Source organism: Propithecus coquereli, unplaced genomic scaffold (genome assembly GCF_000956105.1).
Source record: "Propithecus coquereli isolate 6110/MARCELLA unplaced genomic scaffold, Pcoq_1.0 Scaffold535, whole genome shotgun sequence".
Classification (NCBI taxonomy): Eukaryota; Metazoa; Chordata; class Mammalia; order Primates; family Indriidae; genus Propithecus; species Propithecus coquereli.
The window spans coordinates 456,239-479,045 of NW_012151230.1; the positions used below are offsets into that span (position 1 = coordinate 456,239).

Genomic DNA, 22,807 nt, shown 5'->3' on the forward strand with positions numbered 1-22,807 from the left:
ACCCTGGGAAGTCATGGTGAAAGTGGATGCTAGGGGTGTGACTTTGGCCTCTTCAGGTTCTGTTGTAACAATCTGTTGCTGACACCAGCGAAGCTCTTCCCAGCACTTCAGCAGGGTGAGGTGCTGTTTGGAGAGCCCCCACCTAAACTGGGGTTCTAACTCTGGAGTAGTTGGCAACCCCACCTTCACTGGACGTGACGTTCACAGTGTTTACCTGGAGGATGGCCCAACGCCTGATTGTCCCACCTGTGGCCGGGGCGTCCCTCACGTGGGAAACTTGTTTATTCTGGCAGATGCTCTTGTGGCTCTTGTCTGACCGGTGTCCAGTTTGTGCCTGAGCATCGCTGTGGAGCTGGGAGCCCAGCCTTCTGTTCCCCCGTATCCTAGGGAAAACCCGGCCGCGGGCAGCCCATACTTCTTCAGATGGAAGGCGCAGAAGGAAACAATAGGAAACACACCACAAAAGGAACCATGTTCAAAGACTTACTACTTAGAGATCCTGGGCAGGGAGGGCAGTCCTCTGTCCCCAGATCACACGAGGCAGGATGAAGAGTCGGGCAGAGCGGGAGCCTGCGCATGTGGCATCTAGCAGTGGATATGAGGCGACAGGGCGTGGGCACTCTCAGTTCACGGCAAATGCCTGAATGGTCCACTTACAGGAAGTGGCAGGAAAGCAGGGAGCCCAGTCTGGCAGGTGGGAGAGTCATGTCCAAGTGCTCGTTTCTGGCCACTGGCTTGGCCACGTGGTGTGGTGTTCTCCTTCTAATGTCCAGGCAGCAGCCTCTGCTGTGTCGTCTTGTGACAGGGCCCTGCCAGACCACACACTCGCTGCCTTGTGCTGTGCTGCTCCTGGAGGGCAAGGACCCCCCTTGTCAGTCTGCGAGGGTTTGAGTTGCTCGAGGGAGGTGGTGAGGCATGAACTAGCCGGAGGGGTGCGATGGAAAGAAACCGGCGAGGTGAAGGGATGAAGTTTGGACAGTGACTTGGTGAGGGGGCAGAAAGGAGGGGCGAGAACTACAACTGAGATCGGGACCTGGCTACACAGGGAAAACCCGCACCCGTGAGAGTTGAGGATCCGGCATGGCGGCAGCATGTGGGCGGTGGGGACGTCCTCCTGCTCCTGTCTTCCAGGATCCTGAAGAGCATGGTGGTAGGCTGGGTGAAGGAGATCACGCAGTACCACAACATCTACGCGGACAACCAGGTCATGCACTTCTACCGCTGGCTTCGCTCGCCATCCTCTCTGCTTCACGACCCTGCCCTGCACCGGACGCTCCATAACATGATGAAGAAGCTCTTCCTGCAGTGAGTGCGCCATTGCCCCCAGCACTGTAGACGCTTCCTCTGCTATGGTGATCCCTAGGTCCCAAAACCAGAGAGGTGGCTAATCAGTACTTCTGGGCAGACAGGCCGTTTGGGGTTCATAGCACGTGATGATCGAAAGGGTCCCAGGAGATCCCTGGCTGCTATTGCAGCTTTGTGCGCGCCCTCCCTGAGGTTGTTAGAGGATGCGTCATCTTTGCCTCTCATTTGTACAAATAGTGGTGCACCGCATTTATTGTCGCGCACCTTGCTTTCGTCCATAGTATATCGTGGAGATCTGTATGGGGATGTTCCACACAAGTAGACATTTAAGCTGTTTTTAGCCTTGTGCTACTACAGATAACACATCAGTGGATGGCTTTGGGCATGGGGTCAGGCACGCACACCTGCAGAGTGGTTTCTGAGAGGCTGCAGGCCTGTGGGAATTAAAACCAGCTGGGTTGGTGCTGGTTTGGTGGGCGTTGCCGGGGCGTCCCTGCGGAGGCTCATGGTTGAGAACGCCTGTCCCCCGGCCCTGCCTCGACCGTGTGGCTGGCACTGTTCCCAGCCGGATGGGGTGGAGACGCTGTCTCAGCGTGGTCCCAATTTGTTATTCTTACAAGGAGTGAAGTCGACGTTGCTCTTCAAGCCCTCCCCAGCTTCACTGGATGGGGTCCATTTTTCTGTAGTCCCATTGGTTTTTCTCTTACTAAGTTTTGTGTGAGCTCGTGCTATAGAAAAAGTAGCCATTTTTATGTGATGAGAACTTGGCAAATTTTTTCTCAGTGTTTGGTTATCTCTTGCCTTTGTTCGTGGTGGTTTTGCCACGCAGAAATCTGTGCTCTTTTTTGCGTCTGGATCTAAGGATATTACGAGGCTTTTCCACGTGTTTCTCCTTGTATTTCTTTTGATGCTTTCTGTTTTTTTTACACACCATGGCATCTCTGCCAGCGATTCTGAACTCACTTCACAGGCTCATCGCTGAGTTCAAGCGCCTAGGGTCATCGGTCATCTATGCCAACTTCAACCGCATCATCCTCTGCACGAAGAAGCGCCGAATCGAAGATGCCATTGCCTACGTGGAGTACATCACCAGCAGGTGGGGTCGAGCAGTGCTGCCGGTGCAGCCTGGGGCTTTGGGAGAGATGCTGAGAGGGCCCCCGCAATGCCAGGTGTTCCCGTGGCTAGACCGGGAGGTCCTCAGGAGCACAGCGTTCACCAAGGATGAAGCAACAATAGCACAAAAAGGGTGGTTCCTGCCATCCAAGTATTGGAGCAAATCATAGGCCAGCTCAGGTGTACATGCATGTTGCCTGAGTTTAGAAAGTTCAGGGAGTGTCCACCTTTGGTGAGCAGGTTCCGTACAGTGTTGATGTATAAACCTTTCATAGACATCAGTGCTGGCAACTGAGAGTGGTGTGATTCCAGGGTGGTCAGTCTGTGCAAAGCACTCGCCTGTCAGAGCCAGGCGTTGTAGTTCTGGCTTTCAGGCAGCCACTACCTGCCTGCGTTACAGGCACATTCCTGGGGCGCCTTGGCTATGCTCATCATACGCTTGATTGTCTCTAAATGAAAACTGAAGACACAACAACAAAGAACTTCCAATACCACTTCTCTCCTTTTATTCGGTTGATGGTGGGAAGCTCCCACTCCCAGGGTGTGCTCACACTGGGCAAGAGGGAAGCGCTTTTCCAAGCACAGAGGATCTGCATAGGTGGGGTCTGCGCATGGTGACAGGAGCAGCATCAGGGCACTGCAGAGAGGGTTGGCATAAGTTGAGGATGGGTCTTATCACTAAATATTAATGGTAGGAGGTGGAGCTTAGAAGACTTTTATTCCTAATCAGAACATATGCACTGGAGTCCCTTGAACAAAAGACCTCCGCTGTCTTCCTGCAGACCCGCGCTGTGCCTCACAGGCTGGCTCAGCCTGCTTCAGTCAGGGTGGCTGAGTATCAGGGGAGGGCAGGCCTTTCCCAGGGGCTGTGGGAGGCTCCAGGAGTGGCGGGCTGGGCTGTGTTGTTAACCGGGGTGCCGTTCTCCCCCTCTGAGCCTGAGCAGTTGGGGGAACAAAGAACATCCTCCTGCAGGAGTCATGGTTTGGGTTATTTAGCTGCATTTTAAAAGCTGTTATTATTTAGGATTTCCTTCCTTCTTCCTTTGTTTTTTCATGGCCTGTGTGCGTGGAGGGTTGGGTGAATCGTGGGGAGGCCAGCATGACTGAGGGATGGGAGTGAAGACAGCCTAGAAGGGCTTGGTGGTGGGGAGCAGTGTTGTCAGTTCCCCGTGTCTGCAGATGGTCCGAGGCCATGGAACAGTTAACTCGCGCCTGCCCGGGCGCCAGAGTACATCCAGCGGGGTCCCAGCTGCTCTTCTTGGCAGCCTCCTTGGTGCTGCGTGTGCACTCTCCCCAGGAAGCCTGGGGATGACACCATCTGAGTGAACTTAGGTTCGCTCTTAAGAGGAGGTGCAAAGGGAAAGAGGAAGGTGGAGAACGAGGGAAACCGTTGGCTCCATTTAAGCAGCTTCTTCCACGCTTGTTCCACAGCATCCATTCTAAGGACATCTTCCATTCCCTGACGATTTCTTTCTCTCGATGCTGGGAATTTCTCCTCTGGATGGATCCTTCTAACTACGGTGGAATTAAAGGGAAGGTTTCACCCAGTGTTCACTGTGGACAGGTAAGAGCTACGGTCCGCAGCATCCCTGGCGCAGGCCGGGCTGTGCAGCAGCAAATACTGCAGACTCCATTCTGCTCCGGTTATTCTATGAGGAAGATCGTGAGCAAACACACACAGAACTGCCAGCCCACGTGGGGACAGGAGGCTGTGGTGGCTCAGGAGGTGCAGCCCAGGCAGGGCTGACGTGGGAACAGAGCTGGGAGGAGTGAGCAGGGTCCTGTGAGTGTGAGGGGCCTCTCAGGGTGGCTGGCCTGGGTGCGGTGGTGCTCTTGGTCGGTGGTCACAGGTGTGAGCAAAGCGCAGGCAGGGCCAGGCCACTCCGAGGGGCTGGGGTGGGGACTTGGCTTTAGTGGGTGTGGGGGTGGGGATTCTGAACCTGGCTTGGCCCCGGTGTGGGTCTCACACCGGCAAAGGTGGAGGCAGGGAGGGCCCTGGGTAGGATTTGAGGTGGAGCCCAGTGGTGAGGAGAGGTGGCTGTGTGGAGTGTGGGGAAGGAAGTCGTGTCTGGCAGGGAGTTACAGCCTTTGTGAGGTCAGAGGTTGAGACGTGGATGGTCAGCTGATACGGGAGTGTCAGGGTGCTGCTGTGTCCTCCACGGGGGTCCTCAGAGGGGACCCAGAGGAAGCTGTGGCAGGCAGAAGAGTCAGAGAGCTGTGGGAGACAGGAAGCTGCTGACTCGATGAGGACAAGGCCACCCTGGACGCCTGGATAGGAGTGATCCTGGCTGCAGTTGGGGTGCAAAACCTGACTGAAGGGGCTCAGAAGATAGTGGGAGGGAAAAAGTGTCTGCGGTGTAGACGACAGCTGAGGAGGGGACAGCGCAGGGTGGGGGCAGGCGCCATATGCGTCAGTGTCTACACAGGAGTGAATGGCGCCGTGGTGGGTATGTGGCACCACACAGGACGGATATCGCAGTAAAGCTCCGTCTGCCATAGCGCCGGGGCTACCGCAGGAAGCGATTCTTGGACTCGGGAGAACTGGTCACTGGGGAAGCTCTGGTTGATTTTCTGTCTTGGGAGGTGGGAGTTGAGCAATTTTAAAGTGAATCCTCCGAAGGAGCAAAATGAGGGTCACGGCCACCCAGGTGGAGCACCGAGTTCTGGGGCCCACTCTTAGGGGCGCAGGAGGCTCAAGGAAGTGGGCTGTAGAGCCAGGTCTGAGGAGGCTTCACTCTGGCCATGATATGTGACACAGGAGTGTGTCTGTGTCATAGCAAGACTCCCAGGAAGGGGAGGGAGCGGAGGGCCAGCAGGAGAGTGAGGAGGAGGAGGAAGAGGAGAAGGAGGAGGAAGATGTGGAGGAACCCGACGACGTGGAGGAGCTACTGGAGAACAACTGGAACATTCTGCAGTTTTTGCCGCAGGCAGCCTCCTGCCAAAGCTACTTCCTCATGATTGTGTCAGGTGAGCCCAGCACGTGGGGCAGGGGGCTCCCGCCAGCAGTCACGCCAGGGTTGACCTGTCGGTGGTTCTGAACGTGGCTCTGGTGCAAGGATATTGATGGTGTGGTAAGAAGGGAGACGGTTGGGAAATCAGGCTAGGTGGAATGCGCAGCACCCGGGAGCTCTCGAGACCCGCCCTGCCTTGGCCACTGCTGCCCCATCCCCCTGCTGTAATGTGTCCCCCTGCAGGATGGCCCACAGGGAGCAGCGGCCCCTGGGCGTGTCCGTGAGGGGTTTCCAGATCTGCTCCTGAGGTCTGTTTCACTGTCAAGCCACATGAGTGTGTGTGTACACAGTAACTAAGGATAAACGCTAACCCTGTAACTTCTGCATCAGTTGCCCACTGGCTGGTCTTTGAGGCCTAACTTTCTGGTGTAGGAAACTCCTATGCCTTGGTTTGGGTCTAGTGTTTGCAAATCAAGTTACATAAGTTAATAGACAAATGAATCATATAAATTAAACACCCTTTGTCATTCAGAGCCGTATGTTCAAGCAGAACAGTTAACGCCCAGTGTAGTAAATCAAACTGTCAGCAGATACACACACACACACACAGAGCAACAGAGATGGTTCCATTTGTGATTGTTTTATATTTTTGCTACTTCCCCTTGAGTCTTTAACTTTCTAAGTTCTCTTATGAAAACTTTTCGAGAAGTTGGCTAATGTTGGGTGACAGCCATCCCTTTGGTTGGGGCCTTTTCTTCGCTCCCTGTGGAGTGAGACGGTTAATGCACATGGCCTTATTCACGTGGCTTTCTCTCTGAGCGTGAGCTCAGGTGTCAGCAAGTGTCCCTGCTGGTTTCCACTTCTCTGATTAACGTTTGGCTCATCTAAAGGCAGGAAATAACATCACTAATAATGACGTTTCAGCCAAACCTTCCTGGCACTCTGACCAGCTGCAGGGTCCTCTCAGACCCTGGTGTGTCTCCGAGCATCCCTGACTCTCAGGACCCACGCCTGCCTCTCTCCACAGCGTACATCGTGGCTGTGTACCACAGCATGAAGGACGGGCTGAGGCGCAGCGCCCCGGGGAGCACCCCCATGAAGAGGAGGGGTGCCAGCCAGTTCTCCCAGGAGGCTGAGGGGGCGGCCGGAGCACTCCCAGGTGAGCCGTCCCTTTCACACGAGGCCTGTGCTGTGAGCCAGTGCCCTGGCCCTTCGGTGCCACAGGCGGTCCAGGCAGGCAGGTGGGAGCTCCCCTGCACCAGGGTGGGCGTGAGTCCTTCCCTCAGCGTCCTTATCTCTTCTAGGGATGATCACCTTCTCTCAAGACTATGTAGCAAACGAACTCACTCAAAGCTTCTTCACCATCACACAGAAGATTCAAAAGAAAGTCACAGGCTCTCGGAACTCGACCGAGCTCTCCGAAATGTTTCCTCACCTCCCTGGTTCTCACCTGCCGCTCAATAACCCTGCTCTGGAGTTCATCAAATACGTGTGCAAGGTGAGAGTGCTAATGTGTGTGCAGGGTGAGGACGTCACACGTGTGCAAGATGGAAATGCATCCGTGTCTGCAAGCTGAGGGGTAGGTGTAAGTCAGTCGTTCTGCCAACGTTTACTGTGTCCCTGTCTTGTGCATTCGCTGTTGAGGCATTTGGGTTCAGGTGTGAACAAGACAGGACAGGCTGTGCCCTCGAGGAGCCAGTGGGACAGGCAGTAAACCAACGAAGGGACAGGTTAGTTCAGAGATGCCTGGGCTGAGGCCGTAGGCACCAGAGGCAGGAGGAAGAACGTCTGGGCAGAGGTGGCTCAGCTGCAAAGGCCCTGGGGAGGGCGAGCTTGCATTTGCGTGTTGGTGAAAGTCATGTCAAGCCCCTGGTGACACAGGGCAGAAGGATGGAGGTGCCGAGGGTCACGGGAGGCCAGTGGGCCTGAGCTCCAGAGACCAGCAAGTGAGATGAGAGCCTTCTCGTCTGATGCCTTTCTGGGAGGGCCGGGTGAGTCCATCATGGGGATAATATTACCAGGTAACGGCCAGGTGGTGTCACCCCTCACAGAGCTCTTCACCATCCCCCTCATCACTTAACCTTCCTGGCAAACTGCGTTTCAGGCACAGGTGAGGTAACACTTGAGATCAAGTGACCACCTCTGGTCTGACTGTGGTAAAGAAATGGTTTTAGTTTGTCATTTTAATTCCTCTGTTGACCTTAAAATGTATAAAATTTACTTTTATTATTTATTTATTTATTTATTTATTTTGAGACAGAGTATTGCTCTGTTGCCCTGGCTAGAGTGCTGTGGCATCAGCCTAGCTCACAGCAACCTCAAACTCCTGGGCTCAAGCGATCCTCCTGCCTCAGCCTCCCGAGTAGCTGGGACTACAGGCATGCGCCACCATGCCCGGCTAATTTTTTATATCTATATATTTTTTTAGTTGTCCAGATCATTTCTTTCTATTTTTTAGTAGAGACGGGGTCTCGCTCTTGCTCAGGCTGGTCTCGAACTCCTGACCTTGAGCGATCCACCCACCTCGGCCTCCCAGAGTGCTAGGATTACAGGTGTGAGCCATCACACCCAGCCTAAAATTTACTTTTATTAAGTACAAATTATATACAGTGAAATCCACCCTTTTTAGTGTGCATTTGTGTTTTGACGAGGCATGTGGCTATGTACCCACTACCACGGTCAAGGTCTAGAACATTCCACCAGGCCCCAGTCAGTGCTCTCTCTGCACTTCCCCTGCCCCTTAACCCCTGACAGCCACTGGCCTGACCTCTGCCTCTGTTTTTTAAGTCCCATGCAGTAAAATTCACTCTGTGGAGTGCGGTTGTGAGAGCTTTCGTGGGGTGGTAGAGATGCGGCACCATCACCAAAACACAGCACAGTCACCTCCCGGAAACGTCCCCTGTGCTGCCCCTCCCCCACCGGCCGTCTGTGGCAGCCGCAGGTCCTTTCCCTGCACTCTCACCTCTTCTGGACTCTCACACGAGTGGTCCTACCGTGTAGCCTTTTAGGTCTTGCTCCCATCAGAACACGGGTTTGTGCCTGTTGCTGCGTGTCAGACCCTTTCCGGTGCTGAGCAGATCCAGCGTGGGCAAGAACCAGTTAGCGCTTCACTCCCTACTTGAAGGACATCTGGGTGGTTTTCACTTTTTGGTGATTGAGAAAGCTGCTACAAACAGTCTATTTCATTTCTCTTAGCTAAAAACCCAGGAGGGAATCGCTGGGTCGTCTTGTTAAGTGTCTGTTTACCTTTGTAAGAAGCTGCCAGACTGTTCTGAGGGGCAGCACCACCTTGCTGTGCCGTTAGCAGTGTGTCCTGCATCCTCACCAGAACTTGGTACTGTTAGTTTCTAAACTGTCAGCTGTTCAAATGGGTATGTAGCGGTATCTTGTGTTTTTGATTTGCATGTCCCTAATGATGGTGACGTGGAGCATTTTCTATGGCTTCTTTGCTTTCCGTGCACCTTCTTTGGTGAAATGTCCAAATCTGTAGCCCATTATTAAAAATTGGATGTTTTCTTATTGATGAGAGGTATATTTTTGTATTTTGAGACTTCTTTTTTTTTTCTTTTTTTTTTGAGACAGAGTCTCACTCTGTTGCCCCGGCTAGAGTGAGTGCTGTGGTGTCAGCCTAGCTCACAGCAACCTCAAACTCCTGGGCTCAAGCAATCCTCCTGCCTCAGCCTCCCGAGTAGCTGGGACTACAGGCATGCGCCACCATGCCCAGCTAATTTTTTCTATATATTTTTAGTTGTCCGATTAATTTCTTTCTATTTTTAGTAGAGATGGGGTCTCGCTCTTGCTCAGGCTGGTTTCGAACTCCTGAGCTCAAACAATCCACCCGCCTCGGCCTCCCAGAGAGCTAGGATTACAGGCGTGAGCCACCGCACCCGGCCCTTTGAGACTTCTTTATATACAGGATATAAGTCCTTGATCAGATATGTGGTTTCCAAATATTTTCTCCTAAACGTTGGCTTGACTTTTTAATATTCTCTTAATAGTATTTTTCAATGAGCAAATTTTAACTTCGATCTAATTTCCCGATTTTTTTATGGGTTGTGCCTTTGGAGTTTTATCTGAGGAATCATTGCTTTAACTGAGGACACAGAGATTTTCTCTTATGTTTTCGTCAAATTTTGTGGTTTTAGGTTTTACAGATAGTCTATGCTCCATTTTGAGGTAATTTTTGTACAATGTGCACGTTATAGATCACGGTTTGTATTTCTACATAAGGATACCTAATTATAGGCACACCTCACTGTGCTTCACAGATACTCCATTTTTTACAAATTGGAGGTTTGTGGCAACCTGTGCCTCTAACACGTCTTGTGGTGCCATTTTTCCAGCAGCATGTGCTCACTTTGTGTCTCTGTCACATTTTAGTAATCTTGCAGTATTTCAGACTCTTTTATTATATCTATTGTTATAATAGTAACATCAAAGATCACAGATCACCATAATTGTTTTGGGGTACCACGAACTGCACCCATGTAAGATGGCAAACTTAATCCGTAAATGTTGTGTGTTCTGACCACTCCACCAACTGGCCATTCTCCCATCTCTTTTCCTCTCCTCTGGCCTCCCTGAGACACATTATATTGAAATTAGGCCAATTAACAACCCTGTGATGGCCTCCAAGTGTTCAAGTGAAAGGATGAGTCACACATCTCTCACTTTAAATCAAACACTAGAAATAGTTAAGCTTAGTGAGGAAGGCATATTAAAAGTCAAGACAGGCTGAAAGCTAAGCCTCTTGCACAGAAAGTTTAGCCAAGTTGTGAATGCACAGAGAAAGTTCTTGAAGGAAGCTGAAACTGTTGCTCTAGTGAACACACGAATGGTAAGAAAGCAAAACAGCCTTATTGCTGACATGGAGACAGTTTCAGTGGTCTGGACAGAAGATCAAACCAGCCACAACATTCCCTTAACATTAGCCAAAGCCTAATCCAGAGCAAGGCCCTGACTCTGCAACTCTGTGAAGGCTGACACAGGTGAGGAAGCTACAGAAGGAAAGTTTGAAGCCAGCACAAGTAGTTTCACGAGGTGGAAGGAAAGAAGCCGTCTTCATAACACGAAAGTGCAAGGTGGAGCAGCAGGTGCTGATGGAGAAGAAGCTGCAGCGAGCTGTCCAGAAGGTCTAGCTGAGATCACTGATGAAGGTGGCCACACTCAACAACAGATTTTTAGTGTAGACAAAAACAGCCTTCTATTGGAAGAAGATGTCATCTAGGACTTTCACAGTGAGAAGTCAATGCCTGGCTTCAAAGGACAGGCTAATGACTCTCTTGTTAGGGGCTAAGGCAGCTGGTGATTTTAAGGTGAAGCCAGTGCTCATTTACCATTCAAAAAATCCTGGAACCCTTAATTATGATGCCAAATCTACTCTGCCTGTGCTTTGTGAATGGAATAACAAAGCCTGGGTGACAGCACATCTGTTTACAGCATGGCTTACTGACTATTCTGAACCCACTGTTGAGACCTACTGCTCAGAAAAAAGGATTCTTTCAAGTCTTATTATTTAAGAAATACATTTTGTAAGGCTATAGCTGCCACAGATAGTGATTCCTCTGATGGATCTGGGCAAAGTAAATTTAAAACCTTCTGGAAAAGAGTCACCATTCTAGATGCCGTTAAGATAACTCGTGATTCATGGGAGGAGGTCAAAATATGAACATTCATGGGAGTTTGGAGGAAGTTGATTCCAACCCTCATGGATGACTTTGAGGGTTCAAGACTTAATTGGAAGAAGTCGCAACAGATGTGGTGGAAACAGCAAGAGAACGAGAATTAGAAGTGGAGCCTAAAGATGAGACTGAATTGCTAAAATCTCATGAAAAAGCTTGAACAGAAGAGGTTTCTTGAGATGGAATCTACCCCTGGTGAAGATGCTGTGAATGTTGTTGAAATGACAATAAAGCATTTAGAAGATGACATAAACTTAGTTGACAAAGCAGTGACAGAGTTTGAGAGGATTGACTCCAATTTTCAAAGTTCTCTTGTGGGTAAAATGGTATCAAACGGCATCGCATGCTACAGAGAAATCTTTCATGAAAGGAAGAGTCAATCAACGCAGCAAACTCCACTCTTGTCTTATTTTAAGAAATTGCCACAGCCGCCCCAGCCTTTAGCAGCCACCACCCTGATCCGTCAGCACCACCAGCAAAGAAGTTACAATTTTCGGAAGGCTCAGATCATCTTTAGCATTTTTTAGCAGTAAAGCATTATTTAATTAAGGTATATATTTTTTTTATACATAATACTGTTGCACACTTAATGGGCTGTAGTCTGATGTAACCGTAACTTTTAGATGCACTGGGAAACCAGAAGCTGTATGTGGCACACTTTACTGCAATATTCACTTCATTGCAGTGATCTGGACCTGAACCCACAATCTCTCTGATCTTCCTGTATTCCAGAACCATTTCTTGAAAGGATTATCCCTTTTCCATTGCATCATCTTTGCACCTTTTTCAGAACTTAATTGGCCACGTCTGTGCATGTCTATTTCTACATTACTTACATATTCCCCTTTCATACCTGGGTTCGACTTGCTTTGTTGAGGACTTTCATGTCTGTGCTCACGATGGTTATTCATCTGCAGTTTCTTCATCTGGTTTTGGTATCAGGGTGATGCTATCCTCATAGAGTGAGTTGTAGTGCTCTCTCTCTCTGATTTTTCTGGAAGATACTGTGTAGGATCAGTGTTGTTTCTTCCTTAAATGTTTAGTAAATTTGCCAGTGGAGCCTCTGCTCACGCACGGAACTGCCAACATGAAGAAGTCAGCTCTCCCCTCCGACACTCTGAAAGCGTTGAGGGAGGGGTGAAGTCTAGCTGAAAAGAGTGGGCTGAGACAGGGAGGTCCAGACAGGCGGGGAGGCCCTGGGTGCTCCCTCCTGACATGGGCTGTGATCTCCCCAGGTGCTGTCCCTAGACACGAACATCACGAACCAGGTGAACAAGCTCAACCGAGACCTGCTGCGCCTGGTGGATGTCGGCGAGTTCTCTGAGGAGGCCCAGTTCAGAGACCCCTGCCACTCCTACGTGCTCCCCGAGGTCATCTGCCACAGCTGCAATTTCTGCAGAGACCTGGACTTGTGCAAGGACTCCTCCTTCTCTCAGGTGGGGCTCAGCTCCAGTGCACCCTCAGCTGGCAGAGCCAGAATGTCCAGGCATCGAGATGATCAGCACGGTCCTGTAGCTCCTGCTTCCCCACTTGGCAGGCTGCACCTGCTGCCCTCAGACTCTTATGTAGACTTGGAGTAGGCACCCTCTCGGGCTGCTCTGCACTGCGTCCCAGGTGTGGTGCAGACAGAGACCAGGGTGATGCCGCAGGCAGATCTCCAGCCCCTTCCCTCCTGCACCAACTCCTCCTGGGGCTGCCACCACAGTGCTGGGACCAGGGCCATGGCCCAACAACCTCTCACTCCTCTCGCTCTGCCTAGGATGGGGCCGTCTTGCCTCAGTGGCTCTGCTCCAACTGTCAGGCAGCCTACGACTCCTCTGCCATCGAGATGGCCCTGGTGGAAGCCCTACAGAGGAAGCTGATGGCCTTCACCCTACAGGACCTGGTGAGTTGCAGGGCCTGTGCCCACCCACCACTCTCTGAGGGCAGGGGTATTTCTGCAAGCCCCATCTGCACTCTAGGGACACTGGGGGTGCGTAGGTCCCAATTCCTACCCAGTGTCCTCTGGGGGGACTGCCTCTGAAGACCCATCCACACCACGAGCCCAGTCAGCTGTCGTGTCAGCATCTGTCAGGCACCTGCCATGGCCTGAACGCTGGCTCTGTGGGAGTCCATGCTAGGGGAGGGAGACAGGTGGTCAACACGGTAGGTGTGAGGGGAACCAAAGGGGGCCGCAGGAATATCTTGCTGAGGAGCATCTGAGCAGAGGCTTGGGGCTGTGCTGGGCTGCCCTGCAGCCATCATGGGACAGTGTCCACTGTCCAAGGCCTGGTGCGATGGACACAGCATGCACAGGGCCTGCGGTAGGATGTCCACGTGAGGAGGGCATGTTGGCAGGGCTTGGGTGAAGTCGTGAATTTTATTCATAACTGAGGACCAACAGGTGCACAGCAGGAACTTGAGGCCTCTTCTTGGCAAAGCCATGAGGAGGTGGTGGGCAGGTCTGGTAGGGTGGGTGGACTGGCGCCCAACAGGGCTACTCCCTTTTCAGGTCTGCCTGAAGTGCCATGGCGTGAAGGAGACCAACATGCCCGTGCACTGCGGCTGCGCAGGGGACTTCGCCCTCACCATCCACACTCAGGTGCGCCCTCCTGGTGGGGTGGTCAGCCTCCTTGACTGCCTCTGGGTGGGACAAGGGTCTCACCGTGCGTTTATTCCTGCAGGTCTTCATGGAGCAGATTAGGATCTTCCAGAACATCGCCCAGCACTACGGCATGTCGTACCTCCTGGAGACCCTGGAGTGGCTGCTGCAGAAGAACCCTCGGCTGGGCCAGTAGCCAGCCCCAGGCTCGTGGGACACCAGCAGCCAGGCCACAAGCCTCCCTGACTCCTCAAACTCGGGACCACAGCACAGGGAAGACCATCTTTGGGGAGCTCAGAAGTAGCAGGAATGAGCGGGAGGGGGAACTGGCTCCGTCCTCAGGAGAGCCGCCTGCTGGAGCAGGTCCCAAGCTGAGAAGCATCTTGAGGATCGTGAGGGGTCGCTGAATAAACACATTTCCAAGACTCTATTGCTTTCTGCACACCACCAGGTGGGATGGGGCGAGAATGTCCTCCCCCATTCTTTCTCCTGACCCCAGAGGCCATGGCCCTTTCTAGGGACCCAGACCCTGCGCCTGTGGGGACCTGGACTTCTGCCTCCCCTTGTCTGTGAACCCTTCTCCTTTAAAGCAGGCTCCAGAGGGGCAGCCTGTGTCACGTGACTCAGGACCCGTCAGTCTCATCTCATGTTTAGCCACGCGTGGCCTCATCCTTCACTTCCTGGCACAGGACTGGACAGAAGCAGGAAAAAAAGAGGCAGCAAACAGTATGAAGTGCGAGTCACAAGCTTGAGACTCCAGACGATGCAGCCTCACAGGAAGGTGGGTACCCCCCCTGGGCTCCCCAGGAGGTACGAGTCACTGGGCTCAAGCTGACCTTAAATCTGTCCTTGCTGGCTAGGTAGCTGTATCAGCTACACTTTCAATTTTTACTTTAACGTTAGGTATAAAATTTAAGTTCTCCAGGTCGTCACTGTGTGTATTGGTGCGAGGCGCCCCCCCCTCTGGAAGGGAGACTGAGTACCACTGGGCCTGTGTTTGGCCCCCCCAGGTGCTGCTCAGGCTGTCGGCCCGGAGAAACCTGATGCCCACTTGGATGGATGGAGCCCTGCGGCCTCCAGAGTGGAGATCAAATCAAATTAGGGCAAGTTGGGCGGGAGGGGGATCCAGCTAGCCGGGCTTCATTCCGGGAAGCGAAGCCAGAGAAGACCCAGGGGAGAGGAGACCAGGCAGCCAGGGACAGCCCCTCGTCCTCCAGCAAGGCCACCCACAGCAGGACCTGGGTTTGCTCAGCACGGCTGTAGCGCCAGCCTGGGGGTCCAGGCATTTGAGGTGGCAGAGGGCGCAGAGAGGGAAACCCAAGCCCCTGGCCTGGTTCCTGAGCACCAGCTAGGGACCCAACTGGAAAAGCCAGTTTCTCTAAAACCAAAGCTGGGCCTCTTCTGAGCCACACACTGAGGTGTCAGGGGACCCTGGGGTGGGGGTTGAGTGTGTGCTGGCTGAAATGAATAGAAGTAGGACCTAGCTCCACGCTACCTGTAAACGTCATTCCAAGTTCAGGTTTTTGGAGGGGTCTGAGTCTCCCCTTCTTCTCTGCCCTCTGGCTGTTGCTGCCCTGGAGCTTGGATTCCTGTCTGTGAGGTGGGATGTCACCTGCTGCAGTCACGGTGAGGTCTGTGCAGCTCAGCACAGTGCCCAGACGCGCTCCTTTGCCATGGAGCCAAGGCCTGGGCTTCTGTGGCAGGGCCCACAGGCGCCTGGCTGACATCCTAGGACGTGGTAACCAGATTACCCGGGGCCCTGATCCGGTTAGTGCCTCTCCCAGCCCTCCCCCGTGCTCACCCTGCCTTGCCTGCCCAGCGCCACACAGTGTGGATGGGCACTTTGACTAGGGCCCGCAGCATCTGAGCTTCCATTTTCCTCGGTTTGTGACCCTGTGAGGGTCACACCGTCCTTTTCCCATGTTTTGGGAGGAACGAGTCCCAGGGTTCCAGTGCACTCAACTGCGTCCCTGTTCCCTGGGCATATCTGGCCTGGCTGGGTGCCAGGGCAGGCAGATGTGTGCCCTGCACACTCAGCACCCAGGCAAGGGATGGGCATTCCACATTGTATTCTTGGGCTCAGATGCTTCTCCCCAAGGAACAAATCCATAAGGTTCTGGTCATGGGTTTATTGGATACTGAGCATGTCGTGACTTCTAAGGGGAAGGGTCCAGGCAGAGCTTGAGGTTACAAGGCTCAAAGTAGGGGCTGGGGGCAGCTTCCCCACAGCCCCAAGAGCAGGGGCAGATGGGGGTGGGGAGCCCTGTGCATGATTGATTGGTGGGGCAGGGGGACATGCCTCTCCCTGCAGACCCCACGAGGCTGGGGAATGGGTGGCAGCCCAGCCCGGGGAGGAGGGCAGCCGTTCCCAGTCTTGTGGAGATGCTCGCCCGCTGAGGTGCCTACATAGGGCCCCTGTCCACCATGCAGGGTCCCCAGTGGAGTGGCCAGGCCGTCAGGGGCCCCAGTTGGGCCCAGGTCTGCAGCATGGCATGATGGGAAGGACAGAAGGCTCAGAGTTGGGCTAAACCTTTGGGATCCGTGGGCGTGGAGTCCTGGTGGGGAAGCTCCGAGGCAGGAAGGCTTTGTCCTGCACTCTGTCGAAGAGTATCCGCCATCTGCTCAGGTGGGGCAGAGATGGGGCAAGGCAGAGGGCACAGGACAGCCGGGCCTACCTCTGCCCTTTGGCCCAAGTGCGACCCTCCTGGGTGGATGGGGCTAGGTGGCCGGTCCACGGAGCAGTGACCAGGTGGGGGAGGGGCCTGGCCCAAAACAAGGGCAAGGGTGACAGGCCAGCTACCCGAGGGGCACCTCGGCTTACACACCTTGTCAAATTTCTTATGGCTGTAGACCTTGTTTTTGTTCATGAATGTTAGCAAGATCCAGTCACACAGGAAGGAGCCCTGGGGCCAGCAGAGACCGTGCGTAAGGGCCTGGCAGACCCCTCCCCCCCAACACCCACCGGGCCCCCACCTGGGCTCCTTACCACCCCGATGGAGGTCAGCGCTGTGGCCAGATTGATGATGGTGGGAATCAGGCTGAACTTGCCGGCCTGGGGAGAACAGGCAGGGCTAGATGGGGCCAGAATGGGGCTGGAGGGAGGGGTGGGGCTAAGCCAGCTCAGTCATGGCTGGAGCCCCCAGTTTCAAGAGGCAGGGAGGGCCAGCCCCACCCCAGCAGGCTGTGCTCACCTGTCCATGCACGATGACGTCGATGCGGATGCCGTAGGCTTTGATGAGCGTGCGGGTTGTGGTGCCGTTCATCTTGTAATACTTGGCAAACCTAGAGCGGGCAACCCGGAAGCCGAGTCCAGGCTGCCTGACCCCGTGGAGGTTGGTGGGGGAGTCCCTGCTTCAAGGGCAGCTCGGAGGGGGGAAGCTCAGGCCTCTGGGGTCCTGCCCCATCTGCTCTGCGGAACTGACATAGCCGGGGGTCAGCCAAGTCCTGAGGACAAGGGTACCTGAAGTTGTAGCCAGACGAGGCGGGGACGTGCTTGGGGTCGAGCCTCCGGAAGGAGTACTTGGGGTTGCACGCGGCTGCAGCCAGGTCCAAGTCACAGTCCCAGTTAATGATGACACCTATGACACCACCCTGCCAGGGCAAGGGAGCCGGTGAAGGCGCCAGTGGCAGCTGAATGGACAGGTGTCAATAATTTAGCAGGCGCACACACACCAAGCCTTGCGGATTGTGTTTCTCTCCTCTGGCCAGGACTGCAGAGGGACTTGTGGCCGTGACAGAGACCCCCCACCCCACCCCCACCCCGGTGCAGGCAGAGCCGCCCCACCCGTCCTCACCTTATGCGCGAGCTCCGTGAAGTTCTCCCCAGCCTGCTCCACGATGAAGCCCAGCTTGAAGATGGGGCAGTAGGGGTCTAAGAGCTCGTCGAAGGAGCAGCGCTTCAGGTACCCATCCTTCCGGTCTGCAATGTTGCCCCTAGGAAGGGGCAGAGGGCAGAGCCTGGCACCCCCAGCAGCTCACTCCCGGCAGGCCGCCCCCATGCCATGCTGGTGCCGTGCCCACTGGCTCTTACTTGGAGAAGCGGAACTTGGGGTAGTGGATGCTGTTCTTGATGAGGATGGTGAAGTTTGGGGCCATCTTACCCAAAAATTGGCTGAAGAGGCACAGGCAGGGATTGTTGAGTCCCCTCTCCAAAAGCCCCCACCCAGCAGGGCCCTCCACCCTTCCCTGGCTCCAGAGTTACCCCCTCCCCAGTGCATCCAGCCTCTGCCAGTGCAGAGAAAGTGGCAGTAGAGCCTCTGGGTGGAAGCCGGGGCCGCAGGTGGGTGGGGTCCCTGAGTGCCCCCACCTGACAGAGGCGCCGTCTTCCACGGGGCACCAGCCAGACACCTCACAGGTCCTGGAGGTCCCCTGGTAGTAGGGTATGCAGCGCCCGGTCCGCAGCCCTGTGGGGCAGACACAGCTGAGCTGGTGGGGGGCATCCCCTCTGGGGCGCTCTGACCTTCTCCCCAGGCCCTCCCCCCGGGGCACACTGACCGTTCCCCAGCATATCCAGTTCCCCAGCCACGCAGTCCTCATCTGAGTGGCAGGCGGCGTTGGGGACCCTCATGCTCTAGGGTGGAGATGCCAGTCAGGGGTCCTGCAGGGACAGGGACCACCCAGGCCCCCCTGCCACTGGACCCAGCCTCACCTCTGGGCAGGTTCCCAGGGCTTGGGAAGGGGTGACCTCGATCCTGGTGATGATGCTGAACACGCTGCCCCCCTGGGCTCAGAAAGAGGGGCCGGTTGGTGGCGACAGCTCCTACTCCCTCATCTCACCCGGGGATGTACCATTAGTCGGGCAGGGGCCAGCTGTACCTCAGGGGGCTTCACGTATTCTTCCACATCCCACACTTTGTGCTCCGACGTGGTGACCCCCTTGACCTTGGTGATGATGGAGCTTTCAGGGCCCGTCTCGCTGTCCTGGTAGCTCTTCTGCACAATGAACACGTACCTGCAGGGCAGGGGCGGTGCCGGCTCCGGAGGCGACCCGGGAAGGTGGGAGCCAGGACCGGGAACCCCCCGCCCCCCCCCGCCGCCTCTCGAACCTCGGGGCGCCCCCCCCGGCCCCGCGCACCACACAAAGTAGAGCAAGATGAGCAGCTGCACCATGCGGTACAGGACGCCCAGACGCCGGTTCCTCACCACGATCACCTTGGGCGTCTCGTAGTCCCAGAAGGCAGACCAGCAGCCCCGGGCCAGGCGCCGGGCCACGGCCGCCCCCGTTAGGGGCTTGGGCTGGGCAGCGGCCATGGCGCGGCCCCACTGCGCGCCCCACCTCCAGGGAAGCTGCTGCTGGAGCCGCCCCAGCCCCGCTGGCGAGGGCGGGCTGGGGGCAAGGCAGTGGGGTGTCCGCTGGGCCCTCCCCCAGGGCGTGGCCTCGAGCACCCTCCCCACCCCTCTGGGCCGGTCGCACTCCAGCGACTGGGCGGGTGTCCCCAGAGGGGTTCTGGGGTGGAGCCGGGCACAGCCGCCCAAGGTGGGGCAGGGAGGCGGCCCTGGGAGCAGTCGAGGGAGGAGCCCCGAGTTGGAGAATGGAGAGCCTGAGTGGGAACTTTCCGAGAATGAGGAGACAGAGCCCCGCCGGATTCCGGCACCGCCAGAGGCAGCGAACACATAGTGTCAAGAGAAGGGGAGAGACCAAAATCTGAAGGAGAAAACGGCCCCCTCCACTAAATTCCCCCCTGTATTTATTTCCAGCTGACTTTTGCACTCAGCAAACAAGCAGCTTCAGGCAGGCGTTCAAAGCTGAACACCGGACCCTTCATTCACTTGCTCACCTCCTTTCCATCCATCGATCCATCCTTTCTTCTGGGCCCAGCCTCCACGTCCCCTTTTTGTATATTTGAAATTAGAGACGGAGTGTGAGTAGGACAAAGATGTAAGCTTCAGCCAGTGGCATTGGGAGGTCATCAGTTGGCAGATCCATCTTGGAAAATAAAAGACACAAAGTAACAAGACCAGGCAGCTCCAGTTGGTAATATAGGTGTTTTGGGGTGGTCACGGGAACACACCCTGTTGTATGATGTAAGTTGGCAACACACAGGAGGATTAGAGGAATGATAAACTACTGACTGGGATATTAAGCCCGCCTGTTCCATTGCTCTGCTGGGAACATGGAGGCAGCCACACCCCTCCAGGCCCTGTCAGTCACTGGCAGACCGAGGCATCTCCAAGTCCCCGTCTTAGGGGCTTAAACACAAGTGGGTTTAACACATGAGCCCAGTAAGCTGTGGCTATACTGCGTGGGAGAAATAAAATAAAAGGAGAAAAAGGCTGCAGAGCAGCCCTCGGGGTACCTGACTGCTGTTCCAGGCAACAATAGCCAAATACGCCAGGAAAGTGTCCCGGGGTAGGGGGAGCCACCAGTTGTATCATCACAGCTGAGGCCTGTGTCTCCAGTTGTCTCAACTGACCCCACACAATCCCGGGCGCCGTCATGGTGTTGTGTGTCTGTCACAGCAGGACCCCCGTGGGCAGCAGCTGGAGGGTGAGCGGTTTCATATGTGGAACCCAGCTCATGACGTGGGCGAACTCGTCTGGAAGGGAACCACTCGGGACCTGTAGAAATGTGAACACAAACATATCCTATTCCCCACGTTAACACACCAAAAAGGCCATCCCAGGTTCCTGTGGAGTCCCATTACCGCACCCACACTTTGTCGGGGCTTGTGTTGGGATCCCGAAAGGGAGGTGTAGTGACAAAGGACCACGGTAGAGGGCGATTGGAGACTGAACACGGTCAAAAAATTAGGAGAGTGTAAACTTTTGGTACTCTTTGTTGTGGAGGGGCAGGGTACTCCCCGCTTTTGTTTTTCCAAATAATTTTTTAAGGTTCAGTTGGTCCACTCAACAACTGCCTGTTGTAGGGAGAGATAACCTTGGCTTGATCTTTTCTGCCAAAGTGTCAGGAAGTAACCCACTTCCGTACACCTTACTGTGCCTGACTTCAAACATTTACTACACTAAGACCCCCTACGCTCTCTACCTTTGTGTCTTAGCAACACCCCTTAGCCAGTTGGGTGAGAATAAGATTGTGCGGTTGAAATTGGGCCAACGGGATGAGACATGACCGTAGGTCTGCTTTAGGTATAAAAGATGAGAACCCCCCCCCCCCCCACTCCCGGTAGCATGCTAGCTGGCAGTTCTGTCGCTGGGCACCCTTCTGATCAGAAGTAAAGGTTTTGCCTTGCCAAGCCCTCTCCCCCTTGGGACCCCCTTTTCTCTCCACCCCTACCTTACAACTCTGAAAACCCACCTGCTGAAAATTCTCAAAACAGTGGGGCTTTGTCTAACCCCCTAGAGGGAGGAGCCAAGGAAGTGAGGACGGAAGGGGCAGATCCTGAGCCACCTCAAGGGCCTCAGCTCCTATCCCAGCCCTATACCCTTCGCTCCCTAATTTAAGAAAAAGAGAACAATGTAAAAAGGATATCCAAAACTTTCCCCTTTCCTTCCCGTGGTGAAAAATCCCAGACTGTATACCCACTTCAGGAACTTCCTCCAGGTGGGGGAGAAATAGTGTTTGTTAATGTTCCCCTTACTAGTTCAGAAGTCAGAAATCAAAAGAAAGAGCTAACACGTCTGTTAGACCCGCATGGGGGTGCAGATCACTTGGATCAATTTCTAGGTCCCCAGATGTACACATGGGCCGAGCTCGTGTGGATCCTGAGTATTCTGTTTTCTGGGGAAGGGAGGAGGAGGATGAGGAGACAGCAATGGCCATCTGGGAGTGCGAGCACCTGGCACACTCAAGCCGGGTGCCCACAGAGGGGAAATTTCCACATCAGGAGCCCCAGCGGGACAATCATAATGAAGCCCATAGAAACGACATGAGAGATCTCAGAAATCTGATTATGAAAGGGATAAGGAAAGCAGTTCCCCATTCTCAAATCATGGGAAGGGCATTCATTATTCAACAAGGGTAGGAGGAAGGACCCGCGGAGTTTTTAACAAGGATAAATGAACAGATGAGAAAGTACTCGGGATTGAATGTCGAAGACCTCATGTTAAAGCTACATTTTGTGACCAACAGTTGGCCCGATATTGCTAAGAAGCTACAAAAACTAGAGGTTGGCAGGATAGGAATTTAGAGAACCTACTCAGAGAGGCAGGTATTGAGAAGAGACAAGGAGAAGCAGAAACAGAAAGCAAAGATTATGCTTTCCTGTGATAGAAAAAGCAACTCAAGGCAATAAGGCCCCTAGAAATCAAAGACCTAAGGCACCCCACGGAGAGTTTCCAGGGACGACTAGGAAAAGGGGGGCCCAGGGGAAGGGAGAGGATACACGTTGCAAGTGTGGGAAGGAAGGACACTTTAAAAGGGAGTGTCCGGACTGGAAGAAAGAGGAAAAGGTGATACCCCTCATGGCTTTTGAGGAAGAACAGGGGGTCAGGGGCTCTTTTGTGTTGAAGGGTCCTACCAAGAGCCCTTGATAAATTTGGGGGTGGGACCCCGAGGGGAGGGAATCACCTTCCTTGTTGACTCAGGAGCCGCCCGCTCCTCTCTAACGTGCCCTCCCGCCACTGTGCACCTGGCCAGTGAGTGTCTGTGTGGATCAGGGGTGAAAGGGGAAAGTTTTTACGTCCCAATTTTCATATACAAAGGCCGGAAAGCACAAGTAGATTTTCTTTTCGTGCCTGAAGCAGGAACAAACCTCCTGAGCCAAGACTTGACATCAAGATTAGGGATAGGATTAGGTTACTAACCAAAGAGCAATTCAAGATTCCTTAAACCTACTGTGCACAGAGGAGGAGGAAAGAATTCTCCCCAAAGTTTGGGCAAAGGAAGGAAATCGAGGAGGGCCAGGTGTTTCCCCAGGAGAAGTTTACCTCAGACTCCAGGGGAGACTGTAAGAAGGAGACAGTACCCAGTTCCTAAAGAAAGAAGGCTCAGAGTACAACGTATTGTAGAAAGTTTACTGAAGGATGGGCTCTTCGAACCCCGTATATCTCCCTTAGACACCCCCATGTTACCTGTACAGAAACCAGATGGATCATAGAGATTAGTTCAGGATTTAAGAGCAGTCAATCAAATTGTCCTGTGGTCCCCAACCCGCATACCCGTCTCAGCAAGATCCCTTACAGTCGTTATGGCTTAGCACAGCGGATCTAAAAGATGCCTTCTGGGCCTGTCCCCTGGCTGAGAATAGCAAAGACTTGTTCCCTTTTGAATGGGAAGA

At 54.0% G+C, this 22,807-nt stretch overlaps 2 protein-coding genes across 5 annotated transcripts in view; one reads left to right on the top strand and one right to left on the bottom strand.

Moving 5' to 3' along the window:
• Positions 1 to 14,050, top strand: part of POLE (polymerase (DNA directed), epsilon, catalytic subunit) — a 54,074-nt gene extending 40,024 nt beyond the window's left edge. Inside the window, exons 40-49 of the mRNA XM_012657269.1 lie at positions 1,132 to 1,305; positions 2,276 to 2,401; positions 3,850 to 3,982; positions 5,196 to 5,385; positions 6,397 to 6,528; positions 6,674 to 6,867; positions 12,286 to 12,486; positions 12,810 to 12,935; positions 13,542 to 13,631; positions 13,714 to 14,050. Of these exons, the coding sequence (XP_012512723.1) occupies positions 1,132 to 1,305; positions 2,276 to 2,401; positions 3,850 to 3,982; positions 5,196 to 5,385; positions 6,397 to 6,528; positions 6,674 to 6,867; positions 12,286 to 12,486; positions 12,810 to 12,935; positions 13,542 to 13,631; positions 13,714 to 13,827 (1,480 nt within the window). The 3' untranslated portion in view covers positions 13,828 to 14,050. The remainder of the gene's footprint in view (positions 1 to 1,131; positions 1,306 to 2,275; positions 2,402 to 3,849; positions 3,983 to 5,195; positions 5,386 to 6,396; positions 6,529 to 6,673; positions 6,868 to 12,285; positions 12,487 to 12,809; positions 12,936 to 13,541; positions 13,632 to 13,713) is intronic.
• A 2,094-nt stretch (positions 14,051 to 16,144) lies between these two features.
• P2RX2 (purinergic receptor P2X, ligand gated ion channel, 2) lies at positions 16,145 to 18,917 on the bottom strand. Of its 4 annotated transcripts, XM_012657255.1 has the most exons (12): positions 18,706 to 18,881; positions 18,447 to 18,582; positions 18,280 to 18,351; positions 18,126 to 18,201; positions 17,938 to 18,034; positions 17,662 to 17,742; positions 17,426 to 17,564; positions 17,092 to 17,222; positions 16,823 to 16,913; positions 16,618 to 16,683; positions 16,457 to 16,534; positions 16,145 to 16,249 (listed from the first exon to the last, which is right to left on the bottom strand). In XM_012657255.1, exons 1-12 carry the CDS (start codon positions 18,879 to 18,881, stop codon positions 16,145 to 16,147), a joined length of 1,248 nt encoding a protein of 415 aa, XP_012512709.1. The 4 variants fall into 4 exon arrangements, with proteins under 4 accessions (XP_012512709.1, XP_012512707.1, XP_012512708.1 ...); XM_012657253.1 differs by having other exon boundaries at positions 16,145 to 16,534; positions 18,706 to 18,917; XM_012657254.1 differs by lacking the exon at positions 18,280 to 18,351 and having other exon boundaries at positions 16,145 to 16,534; positions 18,706 to 18,917.
• Positions 18,918 to 22,807: the final 3,890 nt, after the last annotated feature.